Below are 25000 nucleotides of genomic sequence, written 5' to 3' on the forward strand. Positions count from 1 at the left end.
AGGGCCTCGGTGTCTCCTATCGATTATAATCCCCATTTGTGTTTTAATCTCTCTCTCTCTCTCTCTCTCTCTCTCTCTCTCTCTCTCTCTCTCTCTCTCTCTCTCTCCATCTTTCGTGTGCATGTTTATGCGAACTCATGTCCGTACGTGTCTTTTGTTGTTGCTGTTTCTTGAGGTGAACCTGGTTTTTCAATCCATAAAATGAATAGTTTTATATTCACTTGTGGACGCATCTCATAAGTCCGGAATTTTAATATTTTTAGGGTAATAAGACTCAGGAAGCCATATAAGAGGACCTAACGGGGTGCGTGGTACCTTTAGAAGTTGGGGAAAACTAATTTTATCAGGTTCGTTTAGATATCGTGATATAAGGTTTGTACTAGGTAACGAATACAAGTATTTACCAGTTAAGGACAATATTTTATGACCTATAGTATTGTTTTTAGGTATAATTTTATTTATATTTTTACAAATAAATTTTTTCTCGGGGATTTTGTCAACAGTTCGGAAGAATTCGGGTTTAAGTATAGTGTGTTAAACGTATATTTGAACGTCCTGCTTCCAAATCCGGATTAGATAATCAAGCGGGTGTGTTGTTAAGAATGACACTTGCTATTAAGGTAGAATTACCGAGGGCCATCTGTTGTTGTCCCAGATTACTGATTGAAATTAACTGGAATTCTCGAAAGTGGTGAAATAGTGCTTACTGCATGCCGTGTCGATTTTGGACATGCATTGCTGTATCCCCCCCCTTTTTTTTTTGTGCGTGATTATTTTGAGAAGAAGGTTTGCACGAAAGTGACTGGATGATGTTAGGCTAGTTTTATTTGATTGAGCGATCTTATTATTATTTGATCTTGCTTTCAGTTGATATACGAAGATATATCCTTATATGCAGATTCAGACACACACATATATATATATATATATTTATATATATATATATATATATATATATATATATATATATATATATATATATATATATATATATATATATATATATATATATATATATATATATACAGAGAGAGAGAGAGAGAGAGAGAGAGAGAGAGAGAGAGAGAGAGAGAGAGAGAGAGAGACTGACTTTGTAAATGTATAATTTTATTTATTTCATGTACTACGAAAGTACAGCGAACTATTATTTTCGATAGATGGATGACAGTATTTCACATTGGTTCTTAACACTTACATATAAACATAGTCATTCTTTTAGGATTTTTCAGGTCTAGTTCTCGTTTATAATTCTATTATTGATGATTTTTACTTAATTTTTATTGTCATTTTACGTAATTGTACTATAAAGTTATTGACAATATATTTTTATTTCCATTAATATTGTTTTTAGGTATAATTCTTCTAATTTACCTTTATTGAATTAGTTATACTCAGTTTTTCTCTGAGATTTTGCACACGTTGAAGAGCTCTTTAAGAGTTGGCCCCTCACAGTCTAGGTCAAACCCCAAAGAAGATAGTCGTTAATTCTGTGAACGCTCACCTTGACGTAAGCAAAGGCCTCGTCGAAAGTGTGCAGTTGTTACTTAGAAAACACACACACACACACACACACACACACACACACACACACACACACACACACTGGAATACTCAAAACTATATAATATTTTCCTTAATTTTGAAATTAAGTACGATGTAAACAGTAGGTTATTAAAATGATTTCTGGGGCAGGCTTGCAGGTGTCTGTAGTCGTTATTGTTGTAAGTCATATATACAAAACGCGGCTTTTGCTTGTGTCAGTTGATTAGAACAAAGGGTTTGTTCTTGCCACTGATGTTTGTAGAAGTTATTTTAATGACAGCACAGTTCATGATAATGGCAATGTTTTTCCAGATTTTGTTTAGTGAAATAGTTTATGCATCCAAGAGATTGATTTATGTGGCAACCTATTTCGTTGTGTGAGAGGCATAATATCTTGAGAAATAGATATTTGATACAGCAGATGCCGTGTCCGGTTGAATCTTTTACTGAAACACACCCAATCGATGGTGTGGCTCAACTTATAAAATCCTATTGCAACAGCCTTCTTGGCTTGAGGCCAGACTAAGCCAAGAGCAAGAAAACCGCATTTTGTTGTTCTTACCCAAATATATTTTCTGTTTTATGTGTCTGGCTATTTGCGGTCTTCGTCAGAGGAGATTTTGTTATCCCTTTCCTAACGTAGGGTGCTGCTGCTTTCATTTCGAACGAGACGAGGTGGTCTGGGTCTTGGGTTATGTAGATTTGCACTTATTTTCCTTATACAGGCTCACATTCTAAGGAGTTTAGTCTCTCTCTCTCTCTCTCTCTCTCAAGAGAGCAATATAGACATCATGGGATAATGCTGTCACCCTCTGTATTCCTGCTCCCCTCTTCCTCTACCTCCCAGTATGCTGTTCATCTTCAATTGGTGGCGAAACTCAAGCAGTGAAGTCTGACTCGGAGTCACTTTTATTCTTGGTCGCATATTTTGCTTTTGTTTGCTGGTCACGATTTTCCCCATATTTATTTATATCCTATTTTATATATTTAAATTTAGTCTTTTGATTTATTACGAGAGATGTAGTCTTTTTATTGCTTTACGAGTTAGCGAGGATGCTACTTAGAGTGTGTAAGTATTATCGATATTTTCCTTGTCTACGTGATTTCTCCCCGTGTCATGTGGTGATATGACCTTCCGCAGGGACACCGTGCTTTCTCTTGTGCATTTTTTATGCTACGCCTGGAACATTATATATTGAAGAAGTTCAAGATGTCTGTTTAGAAAATATATCTTGGTTTTTGGAGTTTATTTATAGTTTAAATTAATATGTGATACTACTCATTAATAAGTTTGTGGAACGTCTATGAAACTGATACTGTGTTTTCTATTGTCATCTCTCAAGTTGATACAGTGTTTTATGTTGTCATCTCTGAAACTGATTAGATGTTCTCTATTGTATTCTCTGAAACGTATATAATGTTTTCTGTTGTCATCTCTTAAACTGATACAATATTCGCTATTGTCGTCTCTAAAATTGGTATAGTGTTTTCTGTTGTCATCTCTGTAACTGATAAGATGTTCTCTATTGTCTTCTCTGGAACTTAAACCATGTTTTTTGTTGTCATCTCTTAAACTGATACATTGGTTTCCATTGTCATCTCTGAAACTGATACAATATTCTCTGTTGTCATCTCTGAAATTGATACAATATTCTCTGTTGTCACCTCTGAAACTGATACAATGTTTTCTGTTGTCATCTCTGAAACTGATACAATATTCTCAGTTGTCATCTCTGAAACTGATACGATGTTTTCTATTGTCATCTCTGAAACTGATACAAATATTCTCTGTTGTCATCTCTGAAACTGATACAGTGTTTTCTATTGTCATCTCTGAAACTGATACAATATTCTCCTTGTCATCTCTGAAACTGATATAATGTTGTCTATTGTCATCTCTGAAACTGATACAATATTCTCTGTTGTCATCTCTGGAACTGATACAATATTCTCAGTTGTCATCTCTGAAACTGATACAATGTTTTCTATTGTCATCTCTGAAACTGATACAACATTCTCTGTTCAATGTTTTCTATTGTCATCTCTGAAACTTTTACAGTACTCTATGTTGTCATCTCTGAAACTGATACAGTGTTTTCTATTGTCATCTCTGAAACTGATACAATATTCTCTGTTGTCATCTCTGGAACTGATACAGTGTTTTCTATTGTCATCTCTGAAACTGATACAATATTCTCTGTTGTCATCTCTGAAACTGATACAGTGCTTTCTATTGTCATCTCTGAAACTGATACAATATTCTCTGTTGTCATCTCTGAAACTGATACAGTGCTTTTTATTGTCATCTCTGAAACTGATACAATATTCTCTGTTGTCATCTCTGAAACTGATATAATGTTTTCTATTGTCATCTCTGAGACTGATACAATATTGTCTTTGTCATCTCTGAAACTGATATAATGTTTTCTATTGTCATCTCTGAAACTGATACAATATTCTCTGTTGTCCTCTCGGAAACTGATACAATGTTTTTTCTATTGTCATCTCTGAAACTGACACAATATTCTCTGTTGTCCTCTCGGAAACTGATACAATGTTTTCTATTGTCATCTCTGAAACTGATACAATATTCTCTGTTGTCATCTCTGAAACTGTTATAGGCTATACAATACAGTGCTTTCTATTGTCATCTCAAACTGATACAATGTTTTCTGTTGTCACCTCTGAAACTGGGTCAGTGTATTCTATATTCATCTGTGAAACTGATAAAATGTCCTCTGTTGTCATATGTGAAACTGGTAGAGTGTTTTCTATTGACATCTCTGATTCTGATACAATGTTTTATGTTGTCATCCCTGAAACTGATGCAGTGTTCTCTATTGTCATCTCTGAAACGGTTACAGTGTTTTCTATATTACTCTCTGAAACTGGTAAAATGTTCTCTATTGTCTTCTCTGAAACTGATACAATGTTTTCTGTTGTCATTCGTGAAACTGATACAGTGTTTTCTATTGTCATCCCTGAAACTGAACAGTGTTTTCTATTATTATCTCTGAAACTGATAAAATGTTCTTTCTTGTCTTCTCTGAAACTGATACAGTGTTTTCTGTTGTCATCAGCAAAACTCTCTCTCTCTCTCTCTCTCTCTCTCTCTCTCTCTCTCTCTCTCTCTCTCTCTCTCTCTCGTCAAGAGTAGACGAGTTTTTCCAATATCCCGCCAAGTCAGCCTTATTGGTGATGGTTGATCGTATCCCAGCATCCTGGAGGGGTGCTGATCAAGGTAAAAGTTGAGGAGGCGGCACCTGAGTCTGGGCGGTTGTGGTCTTGAGGTGAGGCACACCTGGCTTTGTGTTTATGGCTCCCTCTCTTATTAGATGTTATTGCTTTGCTCATTTAACCGCTTATTAGATGATCTGTCGCAAGTTGTTTTTTACTTTCATTCGTGTTGGTGGTTGGATGGGTAGTTGTGAGCGCATATTTGGCGTGTATACTTACAATTGTAATATATATATATATATATATATATATATATATATATATATATATATATATATATATATATATATTAGAGAGAGAGGGAGAGAGAGAGAGTATTCAGATTCACCATATGGCTTTTCCCCTTAGAGGTATGGCTCCTGAGGGCGGTAAACTTAAACTTAACTTGTGGCTCAAAGCAGGTCTTATTGGGGCGAGGGTGCCATCCCCACGGCCTTCTCTACCCTGGCAGTGATCCACTACAATCGTCTAACGATCTAGTGCTCATTAAACTATATGTTTAAAAATACCACATTAATGTAATTCACCGAGTCTCTGGAGGTTTTCTCTTTTCTCCCATGTAAATGTTAACAGTGCCTCCACAAAGGAAGGCCTTGAAACATAGGTATGTATGTATAAATATATATATGCCTCCTTCGGGCCAGCCCTATGAGAGCTGAAAGTCGGCTCAGTGGTCTGGTTAAACTACTTTAATAATAATAATAATAATAATAATAATAATATATTAGTGATCGTTTTCCTCTCTCTCTCTCTCTCTCTCTCTCTCTCTCTCTCTCTCTCTCTAATCCTGGTAAAATGCGCAATGCCGGCAGTAATGATAGTAATGATTATAAATAAAAATACCAACAACAACGCTGTCTTTATCAGTGATCTTGATGATACTTCTGATACTAAATGCTCTCTCTCTCTCTCTCTCTCTCTCTCTCTCTCTCTCTCTCTCTCTCTCTCTCTCTCTCTCCGCTGATTAGCACTGATGTAAGAAACTGGCGTCTCGATACCTTTTATCAGGCTGTTCATTTCCTTTAAGCCGAAATGAAAAAAGGGAGCTGTTTGGGAAATCCCTTTCTTCGATAGCGCCTTCAGCCTGTTCGCTTCTTTTCAGCGAAGGAATAGATGTCAGTGAGGAGGACTCGTTTGTTTCTTCTCCTTTTTCTCCCCAGAGAGAGAGAGAGAGAGAGAGAGAGAGAGAGAGAGAGAGAGAACGGAGTAGTATTGATCGCTTTCAGAGGTAAATACATCATTAGAATTTGTTTGTATGTAAGTGTATGAATGTATGTATGTGTGTAATTGTATTGAATTTTTTTTTATTTTTTAGAAAGTTGATAATGCTTCAGTGAATGGTGCCGTTATGAAAATCAGTTTTGTGAAGCAGTTAAGAAAACTCCTCAACACTTGTTTTCTTTCGGAAATTTAGTCTTCTAGTAAATCTTTCCAATTTTGGCAGTTTACTGTAGAATTGTCCTCTTATACCCATAAAATTCTAAGATGTATAGATGTTTTAGTCATGTGAAATTTTCGTTTAGAAAGACTCGCGGGCGTTCGTTTTCCCAGGTAATTTTTTTACCGCTCCAGGTTCAGTTATAGGAGGAAATTAGAAAGCCTTTGATATTTTAAGGTAATATGCACGTTGAAGGAGCCGTCGTTGTTAAATAGCGTGAATGACGTATGGAAAAATAATGAAGAGATTAAACGGTCGACGATGTTTTTGAAATTTATGATGTTCGTGAGATCTCCCCGAGTCTAGTTCCCATGGTCGGCCGATGAATCGCTCGGTGACGTATTTTTAAATCGCTTTACGACGTCGCTACTACTGGGAAAGAAATTTAAAACCTCGCCAGGCGTTCTCATGCACACCTGATGTAGATGAGGCCGTTTCTCAGATCATTTCCTGAAATCACAGGTGTTTAGAGCAGCTCATGGGTTGCGCTCAGGTAGGAGGCCTTGTGAAGAAAATCGATGCTGCTTTTAATGCCTCCACTTTGCCATGACGATTGTGTCCACCGATGTCTCCCCCTGTCACGGTAGGCCACCCATGGAAACGGGTCCTTTGACGCTCAAGTGAAACTCTCTCTCTCTCTCTCTCTCTCTCTCTCTCTCTCTCTCTCTCTCTCTCTCTCTCTCTCTCTCTGAAAACACGCTCGATGTATTTGGAATTTCATGTCAACTTTACTTCCAAGGTCACCTAGTAAATATTGAAGTTCTGTTTGGCAGTTTTTCATTAAGTATTCATTGCATTATCGGGCAACGCAAATTGTGTTTTCTATTTCAGATCATTTGGGATCGCCATTGATTTTTATATCAGCGAAGTTATTGTCTACTTTCAGTCTATGAGAACATCATTCTTGAGAAAAAGTGTTCCATCCATTGATACGACTCTGATGTTATTCTTCACAGTGTTACATCAGAGTATGATTGTATAGCGCTACGGTGAAAAGGGTTGTACCGTGAGAGACTGTGGCACTGGGCCTTAGGCTGAAGTACCAGCCGTCAGACCATTTCTAATCGTGTTAGCCATTTTAAAAACGTCTGCAAAGTTCTTCATTTGAGGGGTGGGTAGAGCTCTCGGCTAGCACGTTGTTGGCCCAGCGTTCGACTCTCCGACCGGCCAGTGAAGAATTAGAGGAATTTATTTCTGGTGATAGAAACTCATTTCTCGTCATAATGTGGTTCGGATTCCACAATAAGCTGTAGGTCCCGTTGCTAGGTAATCAGTTGGTTCTTAGCCACATAAAATAAATCTAATCCTCCGGGCCAGCCCTGGAGAGCTGTTAATCAGCTCAGTGGTCTAGTTAAACTAAGATATACTTAACTTTTAACTTAAAAACGTCTGCGCGTGTGTGTATGCGCGCACGCGTTTGTACGGTGATTGATTAATACTGTCATTCATAGATATATCACCACGTCTCTGTTCATATATGCTTTGTATGTACACCTTTCTTTGCGTATATGGTATATGTTTAGGTCTTTGTGATGTTATGTGCACATCTGCGAGAGAGACAGAAGCTCACCAAGATGGTTGGCCCTTCCCAGCAAGAGTGTAGGAAGCAAGCAGACACTCGCCAAGAGCTGTTGCTTGCATACTGAGAGATGTTTAACAAGGAAGTGTGAGATAAATAAACAAGACCCTGCTTTCCCTTCTTCTCCTCCTCGTCCAAGGGTGAGAAACTACTTGGAATGCATCGAATGAGTTGCAGTTGAATATCTAAACCAATTATTTATTGCATTTCTTCGTGGAGGTAAAAATGATTATTATGATATTTACGTGGTTGGTTTCGATATCCACTCGTGAATTTGGTACTATTATTATTTTTATTAATATTATTATTATTATTATTATTAGTATTAGTAGTAGTAGTAGTAGTAGTAGTAGTAGTAGTAGTAGTAGTAGTAGTAGTAGTAGTAGTAGTGGACTATAAAAATTAAAATGTTATTGTTTATGTGATGTGGAGGATGGCAGTTTTATTATACTACCGCTTTGATTTCCTTTCACAAGTATTAACATCATGTTTAAGTAATTGGTAGTGTGTTATCAGCATCGACGCCTTCATTATTTGCAGAAGCCTGGACTTCCATTTCGGCTGATTTTACTGTGGGAAGTTAACGGTTAAATTAATGCGCGCTGGCGGACACTCCTTTTGAAATGGCTCTCCTTCCAGTGGAGACTTTTATGCTTTTTTTTTTTAATGAGTATTGGAGTTATGAAGTTATTGCAATAATTCATACATTCATACATTACGTTAACAGTAATATATATATATATATATATATATATATATATATATATATATATATATATATATATATATATATGAGAGAGAAAGAGAGATCACTAATGTCCATGTTGTATTTGCAGCTACTGTGCGTGATATAAAGAATTGTATATATGACTCCTAAAATAGCTTTACAATATAACCTTCAGGGAGAGCAGTTCAGAAGAGTGGAGCAAATAACCAAGGGATTCCAGCCGCCAGGTCTTGATGCCCACAATCCCAAGTGTGATAAAATCTAAACGAGTTTATACCTTGGGAAAATAAAACTAGAGTTATCGTCCTTGAGAGTCATGGGAACATCCACTATTAACAAGGCATCTCATACAAAAACTGCACTTTTCTAAAAGTAATCACAGAGTAAGGATCATGTGAGTAAATGTTTCTCTTGAGAATCGCGCTTTTACTTTGGTTTATTTTTTATTTTATGTATATATTTATTTATTTATTTTTTGTTATGTGTTTAATCCAAATAATTGACAGTTGAAACGACTTTAGGGCTTCGATGATCATTGGCGTTGTGACATCAGATTGCATTATTATATCAATCAATCAGTGCTATCAGAGATAAAAACTAATCTTTGCTTACTACAGGAGGCAGAGCGAAAACCGTAGGTCTGTTCGCGTCGCACTAAAGAAAAAATTGCTTTAAAAAAAAAAAAAAAAAAAAAAAAAAAAAAGTTTTTCTGTCCTCCAGACTGGCCTTTCAAAGATTTGATTTTGAGGTTTTGTTGAACATTTTTGTCTATCTTGAGTAATTCAGTTTATTTTGGCAGATACTATTGTGGTCAAATAAGGATTTTTAGTAGATGTATGTGATATTAATATTGCAGCTACAATAAAGCTCCACATTTAGTGGGAGTTGTATTATTTTCGCTTATGTTAGCGATACGGTTTTTTCCGCTTTGAACATTGAAATTGGCTAAATAATAGAAACATGACTCAAGCTCTAAATCTCCCCTCTCCCACGAGGAAAGAGCTGAGTGGATTGCTTTAAAATGTTACTCATTATAACGTAAAGTGAGTTCTAGCGCACGTGGGTTTGGAGATTCCACCAGGATATTCTTTTAACATTTTTTTTAACTTTCTTTGAATCACTTAGTGATTTTGAAGACAAGATTCTCGAAATGTGTGTAATAAAAGGTCGGACGTGAGGCAAGAATGGCTTAACGTCTGTTGTTAAAAAAAAAAAAAAAAAAAAAGTCCATCAGTGTAACTCCCGCGGTGCACCGTAGGCGTTACTTAAGGTTCTTTGCAGCGTCCCCTCCTCGGCCCCTAGCTTCAACCCCTTTCATTCCTTTTGCTTTACTTCAGTTCATATTCTCTTTCTTCCACCTTACTTTCCACCCTATAATAATTGTTTCATAGTGCAACTGCGAGGTTTCCTTCCTGTTACACCTCTAAAGCCTTTTTATTCTGAATTTCCCTTTCAGCGCTGCTCTGAATCATTTGATAGATCCTAGCATTGGCCTTTTGTCCTAAATTTTATATTCCATTCGTTTCAGTAATTCCTTGATCGGATGGGAGACAAAAGTGCTCATTTTTTAAATGAGTCATTTGTTAAGAAAAGATCAATGGTTATGCATATGGAGCTTTCTGATTGACTTTAAAGTGAACTTGGTGTTATATTCCATCGGGAGGTAGGAAGTTCCACATGGCCGGTAATGTAATTAATATGAAAATAAGTGCATAGAATTTTGAAATATTCTCTGAGTAATAGTGTAATGAATGTAATTTATCGTTGTTGTTCTGGTTGATGATGATTATGATTATTAAATTTCGGTATTCTGTGTATAACCTTTAGTTTGTTTTATATATATGATGTCATAACTAAAACATAACCAGTGGATGGGTATGCAAGTCCAAAGTCACAAGGGCTTTTAACCAAGCGTTTAAAGCTGACGTGTGTGTGTCGTTATTTGCTTCGTAATCGCCAAAGGGTAAATGCTTCTGGTTCCGGGTAGACCACTCCGCATCATTTCCAACATTTTTCGTCATTTTTTTCTTCAACCGTTTTAGGATTTCCTTCACGTTTCTTAGCTTTTCGCTTGCCTTCCTTTCTTTCTTCTTTCTTTAAATCTTCAGCTGAAAGTCATTATGGTTAGAGTCAAGAGATTATGAACCCAAAGGGGCCCCCAAAGCCGGCAGAGAGAGAGAGAGAGAGAGAGAGAGAGAGAGAGAGAGAGAGAGAGAGAGAGAGAGAGAGAAAAGTTATAGGAAAAAGGTGATAAATAAGTCAGTTTGAAGGAACAGGAAATACGACCGATACATCTGAATTCAGAGGCGTCAGTAGAAAGCAGGAATGAATTTGCTCCTCGCATGAACATTGGGAGCCCAGACGATTCCACAACTGCACTAGGCAAACTATTCCGAATTTTTGTTGGGTCCAAAATATAAATCTAGCCGACTGACGAGTGTTAAACCTGATACTCGAAAATGACACGATGTTTGCAGCAGCCAGCGAGGTGATGCGAGAAAAAATAGCTACGTGAGAAAAAAAAAAAAAAGTGCAGCGGATGTTTGTTGTTTGGTCTCGACTTACCTTTTGATTAGGAACCTCTCCTATATGACGAGATATTTCGAGTTTTTTTTTTTCTGTAATTTATTCCGAAAAGTATTTTTTATGCCTAATTAGGTAACGTCACAAGTAAATTTTGTTTTTTTTAAGCGTTTTGCTCCAGTCTCATTCACAATCAAGAAGGCGAACGAGGCAATAAAGAACGTTTATTGTATTTCCCTGTTTTATTGCTTCATGTCCGTTTCTTTCCTGCGCTTCATTCTTTCGTCATCAATTGATTTTTTATCTCTGGTTTTGCTTCGTTGTAGCACTGAAGTTGTTAAAACGTTTGTCATTCAGATTTCCTGTCTTTCTGTTTATTCAGTTTACTCTTTCGTGTAATGAGAATTGATGCATAGATGCGTGTGCAGCTTTTTCTCATTCCATATCCCACGTTGGCGCATTCATATGCAAATTAGGTGAACCAGTGCATGAGTTACGTTCTAGTACTATTGGTAGTAGTGCTAGAAACAGGACTTGGTAATTTTCCGAGTTTGAGCTGGACTCTATAGTTGAATTCCGGCATCTTTAGATCTTCATTGCCTAATTTTCGTCGGCATTTTCACGTAAAATGTTTTTATGGTTTCCAAATTAGTATTTTGTGGTGATATTGCAAGACCTTTATGAAATTTTGGTCTTCCGTTTGTCTGCCGTGTGAGTGTTTCAATAGTATCACCTCACTAGGTTGGAATTCCATATACGAGGTCCCCAGTGATTTTGGTAGATGAATAACTAAGACCTGATGCCCCAGCTTTTGTACGGAGTGCAGCTCCTGCCTCGTGCGGACATCAGCGTAGTAAAAAATGGAGATTTTTCCTTGCAACTTTCACTCCTGTTTTGAACAAAAACTAGTTCCTCGTTGGGCGGTGGGTTGGTTCTCAGCTAGCACTCTGCTGGCCGCGAGTTCGAACCTCCGACCGGCCAGTGAAGAGTAAGAGGAATTTATTTCTCGCTATAATGTGGTTCGGATTCCACAGTAAGCTGTAGGTTCCGTTGCTAGGTAACCAATTGGTTCTTAGCCACGTAAAATAAATCTAATCCTTCGGGCCAGCCCTAGGAGAGCTGTTAATCAGCTCAGTGGTCTGGTTAAATTAAGGTATACTTTTTTTTTTTTTTTTTTTTTAAACAAATACTGCTGCCAATACTCTAGCCTAAAGCAACTACAGATTTGTAGGTCGACATTCGGCCCAAAACCTTTAGAACCGTTACATCCAGTCGCTTTAAAAATGGACTGACCTTCACCACCCGATTTCCCGTAGGGGGTTAGTGCCGTCAGTGCACCTCATGCGATGCACTTTAGGCATACTTAAGGTTCTTTGCTGCGTACCTTCGGCCCTAGCTGCAACCCCTTTCGTTCCTGTTACTGTACCTCCTTTCATATTCTCTTTCTTCCATCTTACTTTTTACCCTCTCCTAACAATTGATTCATATTGCAACTGCGAGGTTTTCCTCCTGTTGCACCTTTCCACGGTATCTGGACCGTGCACCTTTCAAACCTTTTACTGTCAATTTCTGTTTCAGCACTGAATGACCTCATACGTCCCAGCGCTTGACCTAAATTCTGTATTCAGTTCAATTCATCACCCGATTTAAACACTATGTTGCAGTTTGCATTTTGAACAGAGCCCCTCAGATTATAGAATTGTTGGAAAAATAATAAAATGTCAGTGATTTTATTGTAAGGGATGGAAAATTACGGATTTTTTTTTTTTTTTTTTTTTTTTTTCATCAAATATTCAGTTTTTATTTGACTTTTATATGTTCGTCATTGTCTGTGCTCTTAGAGTAGGGTGGGTACTTGGATGTGTAAAGTTTCTCAAGAGAATAAGATTTTTTCCCCTTTTGCAAGGGAGGAAGTAAACAATATGATGCCTCGGTATCTTGGAAATTATGAGAGTATGATGGTTGTAATTTTTGTAGATTACAACGCTGTAAAACAAAACCGTCAGTCATGTAGGGCTTCGAGTAAAAACTGAGGGCGAAAGGTCATCTATGAAATAGTGATTGCGCTTTCATTCAGCACAAGCTGTATTCTGCCGTCGAAGGACTTGATTTCATCGTTTTAGTCAGCTAGCATGAATGGGTCGTTAGGATGGTATTATGGTCATAGCTTGAAGTTTTCTTAAACGTGATTTATTTCATCCTTGCAAATGATCTGCAAAACTTGAAGAAAGTGTTTTACGCGTTTTAGTTTTCTGTACAAGAAAACTCCTGGGATGGCTTTGTCTGTCCGTCCTCAGATTAAGCTTAAAACTACTGAGGCTAGAGGGCTGCAACTTGGTACGATGATCATCATCATCCACCCTCCAATCATCAAACATACCAAGTAGCAGTCCTCTAACCTCAGTAATTGTATTTCATTTAAGGTTAAGGTTAACCATGGATCGTGTGTCTGACACCGCTAGAGTCCCATTCCGGAGGCGTCGCCAACGCAACTTCACGTGATCCCACTTGGGGAGCAACTGAGCGTTGCCCGGTCGTAGCTACGAGTTTCATACAGCATTATACGCTATACAGAAAACTCGATTGCGCCGAAGAAACCAGTGCATTTTTTACTTGGTTTTTCAAGGATTGATCAAGACACCTTACATTAGAGGCTTACAGATGCTCCTCAAAGAGCTAGTTAAAGCTGTTGACGAAGTATGTAAAGTATATTTTCTGGCTGGAAATCATCGCACTTGCTTAAAAAGATAAAATTCTCTCTCTCTCTCTCTCTCTCTCTCTCTCTCTCTCTCTCTCTCTCTCTCTCTCTCTCTCTCTCTTGAAGACTGATATACAGTAATTACGCTTAGTAGGGAAACATCCCTTGTCTGACCATTGGTTAGCGTTATTCCTGATAGAAACATTATTACAACGGGTAGAATAATATAAATTCAGTGAGGCATATGATGATGAAACTGGTTATTGCACGTGTTCTGAGACTTGATTAACGCATTTTCTCATTAAACATTCATAGCAGGAAGCTTCAAGTCTCGTCGAAATAATACAACCCGGTCCCTGGAGAAATGGCGGTGTTTGAAGTAACCTCTATCGTGATATGTTATACACGTGGGTCCTTTCTTCTTCTTCTTCTTCGTTAGCGGTTGCAGAAACGTGATCACCGGATTGAGTGTTACGTTTCTCCTGCGCCGACTCGATACTTTTCTGAAACCTTGTAAACTTTGGAGGTGTGCTTTCATCATCCTTTTACTAATGCCTGACCCCAACTAGGTTTTTATGAGTTCATTTTAGTAGATATTTCACTACTGCTACCAGTATTGATAACAGGATGTTAATTGTAAGAAGAATCCTTTATTATTTTTTAATCTCTCTCTCTCTCTCTCTCTCTCTCTCTCTCTCTCTCTCTCTCTCTCTTAGAATTGCTTATCAGAGTAACGGGTTCCCACTGTTCGATTCTAACGTGATTTTTAATACAGTGTTTTCAGTTAGATTGGTGACTTTGTCTGTTGGATGTTGTATTGGGCCATTGTCAGTCAAGGTTTATTTTGTCATCATCGCATTGAACAATTACCCCCATGACATGCTAAGTGGAGGCTGGAATTTTGCTTAAGATAGTAATCGTATGTGTACGACCGTTGGTGTGCGTGTGTGTGTGTGTATGTGTGTGCGTTTGTAGTAATACTGTATATATTATAGTTTTATCCCTTCGTGCTCTGACAAGAAATAAGTAGTAGTTGGATAAATTTTCCGTTTTTTACATAAGCTCAAAAAGTTATTGTTTAGGACCACTTGGAATTTTTTTCACCATTCTGAATTGTGCCCCAGCCAATAATGTAATGGGTTGCGTGATGCTACCACGACAATAACAGGTAGAAATTTATTTTGTTTAGTAACCATTTGCTACTTTTGCAACTGGGTTGAGCTCAAAACTGGTTCTGCCTGTTTTTATTGTTTTGTGTTTTGTTTCATTTTTATTCAATTACTTTTTATTCAGTTTTCGTGGAAAGGGTTCCTCGTAACCATCACAACAATGAGGTGGGAAAGTTTCCACGAAAACTGGCGGATGGTATTCCGTGGCTTTCCGTTTTTGTCGGCTTTTACTGTTGTTGTTCTTTTTTTATGGCTGTTCTTTGGTAGCTGTTGTTATCGTCGAAACGACGCATTTTTAAACCCTGGGTTTTGGACTTTTTGAAGGGCAGCTACTCCTCCTTTCGCTCCTCTTTGATATTCCAGTCAGTCAGGTTTTGCTCTTCACTTATCGAAAGTTTTATCTATAATGTTTTGAAATCATGAGAAGTAGATTAAGAGCAACGTTTGTTTGGTTACAGAAGTCAAAATCTTTTTACCTCTTCATTTTGCCTAGACGCTCGTCATTGAGTGTTGATGTAAAAACCAAGAATTTGACGGAGTGGGCGAGAATCACACCTTTTACCACACAGAAGTCAAAATCTTTTACCTCTTCATTGTGCCCGATTATAACCTTTTACTTTGACGGAGTGGGGCTGAGAACCTGGAGAATTATAACCTTTACCTCTTTGGACTTTGACGGAGTCTCTGAAAAATTATAACCTTTTGCCACTTTGGAATTTGACGGAGTGGGGCCGAGAACCTGGAGAATTATAACCTTTTACCACTTAGGACTTTGACGGAGTGGGCCCGAGAATCTGGAGAATTATAACCTTTTACCACTTTGGACTTTGACGGAGTGGGGACGAGAATCTGGAGAATTATAACCTTTTACCACTTTGGACTTTGACGGAGTGGGGCCGAGAATCTGGAGAATTATAACCTTTTACCACTTTGGACTTTGACGGAGTGGGGCCGAGAATCTGGAGAATTATAACCTTTTACCACTTTGGACTTTGACGGAGGGGGGCCGAGAAACAAGAACATAGAAAATGATTAGTAAACCAGAAGTCGTTTCTGTTTGTAGTGGAGAATTTAACCTTTTACCACTTTGGACTTTGTAAACAGACATTCAGTAGTTTTTACCTGAAAAAGAGGTTGTTTTGGGCTACGTTTATTCGGATGTTTAGCAGGCTCCCGCAGAAAAATGCTGTATTTCGTAAATTTACCAAAATTAGATTAAAGGTGAGCCTTGTGTCAGGCGGCACCAAAGGATTAGAATGTGGGAGTAATTCGGATATGAAAAAGAGAACTGTTGTTTTTGTGTGTGTGGTTTGCGCTCTTATTCTTGGAGTCCGTTGCACCAGTTTTATTCTGAATAACTTTTTCAAATACTGGTTTTGGTATTTAAGCGAAAGGGAATTCACATCAGTTATTTGATTTTGAGGAAATCCTATGATTGAGAAATTAGAAAAATGCGATTTATTAACAGATTTTAGTTGTAAGGAAACATACCTTCATAAATAGTTGACTATATAAGAAACATACCTCCATAGATAGTGATTATAGTTAACTAATTGAGGAGTTTACTTTATAACTTTTTACCTTTGGCTTTTGACGGAATGGGTCCGAGAAACAAGAACATCAGCAATGACCAGTAAACCAGACGTCCTTTCAATTTGCAGTCGTAGTTTTTATCAAGTGTTCACAACCATTCATTACCCTGTAAAGGAGGTTTTTGGGCTACGTTTATTCGCATGTTTACCAGGATTGCGCAGAGAAAATCTCTCTCTCTCTCTCTCTCTCTCTCTCTCTCTCTATATATATATATATATATATATATATATATATATATATATATATATATATATATATATATATATATATATTTACGGAAATTAGGTTAGAATTGCACCGTGTGAATGGCAACGAAAATTTAAAATTTGGGAGTAATTAGTGCATGAAAGAAGGGAACTTACCTGTTGTTGGGGTGAATTACCCAGCCTTTGCTTGCGGACAGTTATGCTCTCCGAACGATAATGTTTTTTGAAGTGTATATTGTACTAATTTTATTCTGAGTGATGTTTTAGTAGTTATTTTGTATTGAAGTGGAAGAGTAAAAATTTTGAAGAATATGATTTATGAACAGTTTTTAGTTTTGGGGGAAACATACCTTCATACAAGGTTCATTACTGTCAACTGATTGAATTCTCTACTTGAGAACCTGGAATATGGTATGAAGACGTTCCACAATAATGAATGGACTCTCTCTCTCTCTCTCTCTCTCTCTCTCTCTCTCTCTCTCATAAAAAATTAGGCAAATGATGGTGAAGTTCTTGCATACATCTTACGGAAACTTTTGGCTTGTCATAGTTATGGAACAACACGTTTCCCCAGGTGAAAGGAGAACTAAAATTAACCCCCCCCCCTTTTTTTTTCATGACGGTTCTTTGGCCTTGTTTCATTCACTTTTTGGTCAGTGACATCATATTCGTGCGTCATCTTCCATCAGTGATTATACATTCGTGCGTCATCTTTTGTCAGTGACATCACATAAATGAGTTCTCTTCTATTTAAATCCCGCGTAGTGCTTTTGGATTCTTTGTTTTTGTTTTGTTTTCGGCCTTGAATTACATATTGTGTGGTTATTCAATTTACAACCCTGAAATCATTTAGTGTATTCCATATCCACGAATCTGTAGCTAAATCTCTCATATACGAGTATACAGTCACTTTTAGTTTCCTGTAAAAGAAAACTGTTGAGGTGGCTTTGTCTCTCCGCCCCCAAATCTTAAAAACTGCTGAGGCTAGAGGGCTGCAGATTGGTATGTTGATCGATCACCCACCCTCCAGTCGTCAAACATACCAAATTGCAGCCCTCTGGCCTCAGTAGTTTTTATTTTATTTAAGGTTAAAGTTTGCCATATTCGTGTATCTGGCAACGATATAGTATAGGCCACCACCGGGCCGTGGTTAAAGATTCATGGGCCGCGTCTCAAATAGCATTATACCGAGACCACCGAACGATAGATCTGTTTTCGGTGGCCTTGATTATACGCTGTACAGAAAATTCGATTGTGCGGAAGAAACTTCGGCCCATTTTTTACTTGTTTTTATTATCCACCATGTTCATTATTATTCTCTATAGTTAGTATCACCCAGGAGAAGTCGTCAAATCAGTCAATTCTGCAAAATCATAATCTCTTGGTAAGGGGAATCCAACCCGCAATGCTGTGGAAGGTCGTAGTAATTAAGTAATACAGTAGACCAGATTCGAGAACATAAGTTGTATGGTCACACATATATCATGCCAGAGGTTATCGTGGCAAAGATTTGTATTTGGATTGAACGTTTTATGCGGTGTATCCATGTTATTCCTGCGAGACTCATCTTTTTAATCTAAAAAATAATGCAGTCAGCTTAAAACCTTATGTGTTTCCATGCTGGCCATCTGTATTTGTCCCCCTGGCAATCATGAACCTCCAACTCTGAAATATTGCAGAACTGGATCGTCCTCTATTTACTTTTCGTTATTTAGTCCGCCGAGTCACCCAGCCCCGAGGGTCTCCGATGATTCGGTGTGTTGTCATGTAATTGCGTATTTATTCGGCAAGGTAAACTTCTCAAATATATCAGCTGCTCCTTGAACTTTCAGATTCCAGTTAGTTTACGTCAGCACGTTGCATACAGGACCCTGCTTTTCTAAACCGGGTGAAGTGATTAGCATGGTCTGCCTGTGCTGCAAGTAGCAACGCCATGGTGTTTGAGCTACTGTAGTAGTATGTCATTTTTGTGTGATTTTCCCAGAAAGTCTGATTTTATCTCAGGATTTTTTCTGTGAGTGTTTGGAGAATGCTTTACCTGCCAGATTGCACGTATTGTACATTCACCTTGGCCTGAGACAATCATGAATATTATTTGTACTTTTGCTTGAATGATGTCATTGTAGGATCTCACTCCGTCGGAGTAAATTAATCTCAAGGACTCACCTGCTTTCAGATGTCATATTTATTTGGCTGTCGTTTTAGACATTTACATTCACTCCTTTTTTATGATGGCTCGTCATCTTGTGTACTATTAATTAGCTGTAATAAGCATGAAAAGATCACATGTGCCTGTACACATTTCAGTACCTTTTACGTGAAGTTTTCTGAACTCACTGCTTGCAGAAAACCGTCCGAGAGAGAGAGAGAAAGAGAGATTGCAGAGTCAAAGAAAGAATTTCCAGGTACCTTTTGATAGTGTTAAAGTAGACGACAGGTTACAAGGAGTAGCGAGTGGATGACCTCTGTTTACCAGAATGTCGATAAAGTTGACTTCCACACCTCAGCTTCAACAAGAGTATCTCCAGGCATAAACAAACACTGTTAGGCAGCTAATATACCACCAGTAGTATCGTTTATTATATAAGTCCCCTGTTCCTTGCGTATTTGTCACGCGGCAGGCGTTAGCCTACAATTGCCATTGCGTGAAAGGTAAAAAATCCTCAGTTCACTGTCGAGGTCAAGCATAGAGACATAATTATGGTTTTTACAAGAGTTAATTGTGTCATTTCAGTATATTTTCGGCTGTATGTACCTCATAATTTTGTGGTGCCATTAAAGCCGTGTACAGAAGAATGAATGTTGAGTATGTATTTAAAAAACAAAGATGAATAAAAAGAAATCCACCTTAAGCTTTTTCTTGAAAGGAAGAAAGTAAAATGAAAAATTTTTTGTATAAAAAAATTATTTTCAATCGAATATTGCAGCCGTTATGAAATTTTCCTGAAAGCAGCTGAGTGAAAATCGTAAAAAGTCTGACACAGTGGCCATTCTAGTGGGGTACATAAAGGAGTCCCCAACAGGCATATTTTCTGGAACTTCTGGACCCAGAGCAAGCCTCGGCCATTTGAGAGCTATTTCGGAGTCATTATTTTGAACTTTTGATTTTCAGCCACGCAACTTGGGTCTTCGTAGGCGTCCCCGAAAATCCCCGCTAGAACCCGGCGGTGCACGGTGGGGAGCTGCACGATGCGGCCTTATTTTGGCCTTAAGGTGTATTGTTTCAGCGGAAGCATCATTATATGTTAATGTTATTACGAACTAAAACGTCCCATAATCCCTTTCAGCTCTACTTTTTATATAGTGAGAAAGTTTAGTCGGTAAAATGAAGAAAAATAAAAAGTTCGTAAGCTGACATTTTGCCATGAGTGTATTTGAGCAGTATGGATTTTTTTTTTTTTTTAGATATAATGGGGAATTTCATCTTTTCCTTGATATTGCAGCAGAAATCCAGGATTAGCCTTGAATCTGCACTTAAAAGATGAACTTAATAGGTACTGCGGTCTTGTTTTCTTCCAGATATAACTTTTCTAGTGAAATCTTTTTGTTAGAGAAAAGTTTTGTAACTCTGTATCTAAATATGTTTTCTGTGTGTGTGTGTGTGTGTGGCTATGATAGTCCGCAGTTATAGCAAAAAGAATTTCAAACGAGCATATAAATTTATTTTTTCTCTTCTACCACATATACACAAACACACACACTCTTACATGCATATGCATATGTATATATAGTACACGTAAATTTACACACGCGCATACATACATATTTATATATATATATATATATATATATATATATATATATATATATATATATATATATATATATATATATATATATATATATATATATATATACTGTATATATATTGTATATGTATATATGTAAATCGATTTTAAACACGCTACCCCCTTCTTGACTGGCCTCTTTCTCGAAAGTGCGACCGCCATTATATCGTTTGCTTCTGACTGAATTTACCCATCAGGAGGTGGCTCTGCCGCTTACCGTACTTCGGGGATAATCGGGGCTAAGGCCCATACATATTTTGAGGGCGTAGTTAGAGAAGACCTGAGAGACAAACAATTACAGTCAGAGGACGATGTGTTTGACCGAGCCGGGTGGAGGAGGAAAGCTGCCAGAAACATCGACCCCACATAGAAGTGGGAAAAGATGCAGAGAAAGAAGACGACGACGACTTTCAGTCTCGACAGAATGCGACTGATTTGAGCGGAGTAAATGGTGCCTCTCTATATACTTCTAGAATCATTGGCGAAGCATCGATACCAAACTAAGAGGCCTAAGAAGAGTACCCCCCATTTCTATTTTGATGTAGCAGGATTAGTGTATTGCATCCTTTTTGCGTTTATTTTGTTAGGTGGGAACTAGAGAGAGTGTGATCGACCTTTCGCGAATTTTAATAATATTAATAATGCATTTAATGGGGAGATTTTCCTTACTTCCTAAGCTAGCGTGGTTTATCTAGTGAAATTTTAAAATTTACGCATAGCCCCCCCCCACATTTTTTTTAAACTACGCGTGTGGAAATAGTTTTTATGGTTCCAATTCTTTGTTATTAGGGTGGCAGGAGGTATGGCAGGGAAGTGCTCATTTTTCCAGGGGGTTTTGGGTTGTTGTGGCAATAAATGTTTTGGAAATAGTCCATTAACGTTAGTTAAACAAGGTTAAACAAAGCATTCTAAAGGGTGGATGGCATCTTTAATGTACATTACACGGTTTTGACTAGAATTTCAGACTAATATATAACTCGATATTGCATATTCCATTTGAAATAATGCCCGCATAAATGTCATTTTTACGCTCCAGAATCCTGCCAAGTAAATTAATATTGCATTTTCATTTTATTTTCTTACCTGTGCTGGTACATTAAAAAGTGGAATATAGTTCTCCGTGCTAATCTCGTTCGAAGGCATACCACGTATTTCTTTCTTACCTCAGGTTTAAGCAGACGCTCCATGGGGAGCCTCAGGAACAAAAGATTGCTGCTGCTGCTGCTGCTGCTGGGTAATTTCTTCCAGGTCCATTGTTTATAAGTATAGTTTATACTTCCCGTCAAGGAAGTTAATTTCCTCTCTCTCTCTCTCTCTCTCTCTCTCTCTCTCTCTCTCTCTCTCTCTCTCTCTCTCTCTCTCTCTCTCTCTCTCTACACACACATTTGCTCTTTTGACAGTGAAATTTCTCTCTCTCTCTCTCTCTCTCTCTCTCTCTCTCTCTCTCTCTCTCTCTCTCTCTCTCTCTCTTTGCTCACATTTGACTCTTTTGAAAGTGAAATTCTCTCTCTCTCTCTCTCTCTCTCTGGTACGCACACGCAACCACATTTGTTCTTTTGGTATAGTGAACCTTCTTTCTTTCCCCTTTAAACAAAAAATGGCCAAAGTTTCATCCTTATAATATGCTGTGAAAAGGCCATTGTTTTGCTATTCCAAATTATTATTTACGGAATCTGTGCTTCCTCGTAACGTTTTATACTCTCTCTCTCTCTCTCTCTCTCTCTCTCTCTCTCTCTCTCTCTCTCTCTCTCTCTCTCTCTCTCTCTCTCTCTCTCTCCAGAATTACTGAGAGGAATTGGAACTATGGGTGAAGGAGGAGAGAGGGATTTTAAACCTAAATATATAGAATAAAAAAATTCCCTTTTAGTCGTTTTGTTCGTGGATGTTTTGCACTCATATCCTGCTCTGAGTGGATCAGGAAAAAATGTGCCCTTTTTTATACTTGTCACATTTTATGATTAGGGTTCGTGATGTACATAAATTCAATGGGTGTTTTGTGGCATTGACATTTTTCCCCACCCTTTTATGGATTTAGGTCTGAAGGGTACGTCAATTTAAGGATGCCTTGTTTTGCCACTCTTGTTTGTCATTTTACCGTTATACTAGTTCGTGGTCTTTGGAAACAGGCGTTGGTAGCCTATATTTGCTTGTTTGTTACCTTGAGGCTTCGTTTTTGTAACGGGTATTGCTTTTATGTATTCAAACTCGATCACATTATTTGGATAAGGGATTCGTCTGTTTGAATAATTTTAATATACACACATTATATATATAATATATCTGTATATATATGTGTATCTATATATATATATATAATATCTATATATATATGTGTATCTATATATATATATATATATATATATGTATATATATATATATATATATATATATATATATATATATATATATATATATATATATATATATATATGAGGGGAGAAAGACTACTATATTTTATAGGTTCCCAAATATAGTTCTGTTCAAACGTCACGTGAGGAAGGCAGTATTTTTTCCATGCTTTGGATTTCCTTGCTTATTCTATTATATTTCTTTAACCTGTGTATATCGGTTTTAGGTTTAAGACTGTTCATACTTTATCACCTCCTGTGTATCTATTTGTATCCGTAATTTATTATTTTTGTTTAGAAGTTATTTTGTCATGTGATCATGCTGATTTATTGTGTGTTATGTTGTGCTTTTACCAGTTCTTCACATTTATAATTTCTTTCCAGGTGAGTTGCTGGATGTTCGGAGTGATTTTTCTGCTCTGGATTGGAATGAAGGTAAATTGAATTGATGCTGTCTTACGTCTCCCGTTATTGATCTCGAATTGATGTCGAAATCACTTTTGTTTAATTTCTTTTCTTATATCATCGCGTTTCCATATTCATGGGTCTGACAGACCTATTTCTTTATGACGCAAAGAATTAATATTCACCGTTCGTGGTTAAATGAACTGGTGGCAGCAGCTGTGGGCAGATGATTTTGGTTATCTCACTAAAAAAAAGTCTTTAACACCATGATTGATAATTATTACTGATGTTGCTGATTGATTATCAATACTGATGTGGCTGTTGTTGTAGTTAACGGTAGAATTTTTATGTCTTTTCATAAAGTCTGATATTACTAAATATAGGACAAATATAGGAAACCAATGTCAAAATCAGAAAGGAAACACCAACACTCAGGTATCATGTACTCATCATGAGGGTACAAAGTCCTGTGTGTAACTGGTGAAAGGTCGGAGGTCATGAGGTAGCAGTTCTCCTGTCAGTTGATTTCTGTTTTATTTTCGTATGTTTTCAATCACCTTGCCTTTGGTAGTGATGACTGTACTCCTGCTAATATATATATATATATATATATATATATATATATATATATATATATATATATATATATATATATATATATATATATATATATATATATATATATATATATATATTAATATTCTTTATAAAGATTATTCTCAAATCGACGAAATCGTTTTACTATAATTTCATTGTCATACCGACATTCATGTCTTTATAGCGACACAGATCGTACTAGACTCGTGTATGATTTTCAGTCTGTAATTTTCATCCTGCCTTATGTTTGATTTGCCTTCACAGAATTCCGACCTAAGAGAACCGATATTGGATATCATTGCAACTCAATATTTGAAAGACTCGGCCTCATTGATCCTTTTTCCAACTAGTTATTTCATCCCCGTAAGAACATTACTTCTGTTTTTTTTTTTTTTTTTTTTTTTTTTTTTTTTTTTAGGTTAGGTTTATTTTGAATCTCACCTCTCTGGATATATGATGCAATCTGTTATGTAGACTTTGTAAATCTTGTGGTGTTTTACTGAATAAAACAGCACCATCTGCTCTCCAGGTATTGAAAGTGAGCGTAAAGAATTTTTTCGTTAGAACTGACTTAATTGCAACATATATATATATATATATATATATATATATATATATATATATATATATATATATATATATATATATATATATATATATATAATGTGTGTGTGGGTGTGTGACTAACATGCAGTGAAGTGGGAGGTCCACAACAATATTCCTATCAAAATATAAAATTATTCAAAGATTTTCAGAGCCCGCTCAGCGCTCATTATTATTATTGCTATTATTATTGCCAGGTTAAAAGACCTGTGTAGTGTCGAGTGAAATTTTAAACTTTATAGAATTTGTTGTAATTTCACCAATTCCCCCTAATGGTTTATTATTTTGCATAAATGTGAACGTGATTGCTCTTAATATCACTGTTGTTTGAACCCCATGCAGGCGCCGGTCGGGATGTGATTTATTTGCAGAGTTCTCTGGTGTCGTTCCCAATGAAGGTCATTTATATTTTGTGAATGGAAATGTGTATTAATAGTATCAATGAAAAGTGGGTGGGGGTCGATTGGACCCTAACCGGAAGAGAGTTTAGGAAGAGAAGGGGGGGATGATAAAGTGAGGAGGAGGCGGGGGGGAAGGGGTAATGGGG

At 37.1% G+C, this 25000-nt stretch overlaps 2 protein-coding genes across 25 annotated transcripts in view; one reads left to right on the top strand and one right to left on the bottom strand.

Moving 5' to 3' along the window:
* Positions 1-25000, top strand: part of Mical (Molecule interacting with CasL) — a 388129-nt gene that overhangs the window by 200973 nt on the left and 162156 nt on the right. For 6 of the 24 annotated variants that reach the window (XR_010856357.1, XR_010856360.1, XR_010856373.1 and 3 more), the window contains one exon: positions 23233-23283. The exons of the other annotated variants lie outside the window; for them this stretch is intronic. The gene's annotated coding sequence lies outside the window, so the exon portion shown is untranslated. The remainder of the gene's footprint in view (positions 1-23232; positions 23284-25000) is intronic. 24 annotated transcript variants of the gene reach the window in all.
* Positions 3606-3914, bottom strand: LOC136849391 (protein PBMUCL2-like). The gene has a single exon (XM_067122743.1). It carries the CDS (start codon positions 3912-3914, stop codon positions 3606-3608), a length of 309 nt encoding a protein of 102 aa, XP_066978844.1.

Source organism: Macrobrachium rosenbergii, chromosome 21 (genome assembly GCF_040412425.1).
Source record: "Macrobrachium rosenbergii isolate ZJJX-2024 chromosome 21, ASM4041242v1, whole genome shotgun sequence".
Lineage (NCBI taxonomy): Eukaryota > Metazoa > Arthropoda > Malacostraca > Decapoda > Palaemonidae > Macrobrachium > Macrobrachium rosenbergii.

Bases quoted from the DNA above. Each gene is read 5' to 3' on its own strand.
- LOC136849391 (XM_067122743.1), bottom strand. From the start codon at position 3,914: ATGACAATAGAAAACATTATATCAGTTTCAGAGATGACAACAGAGAAT.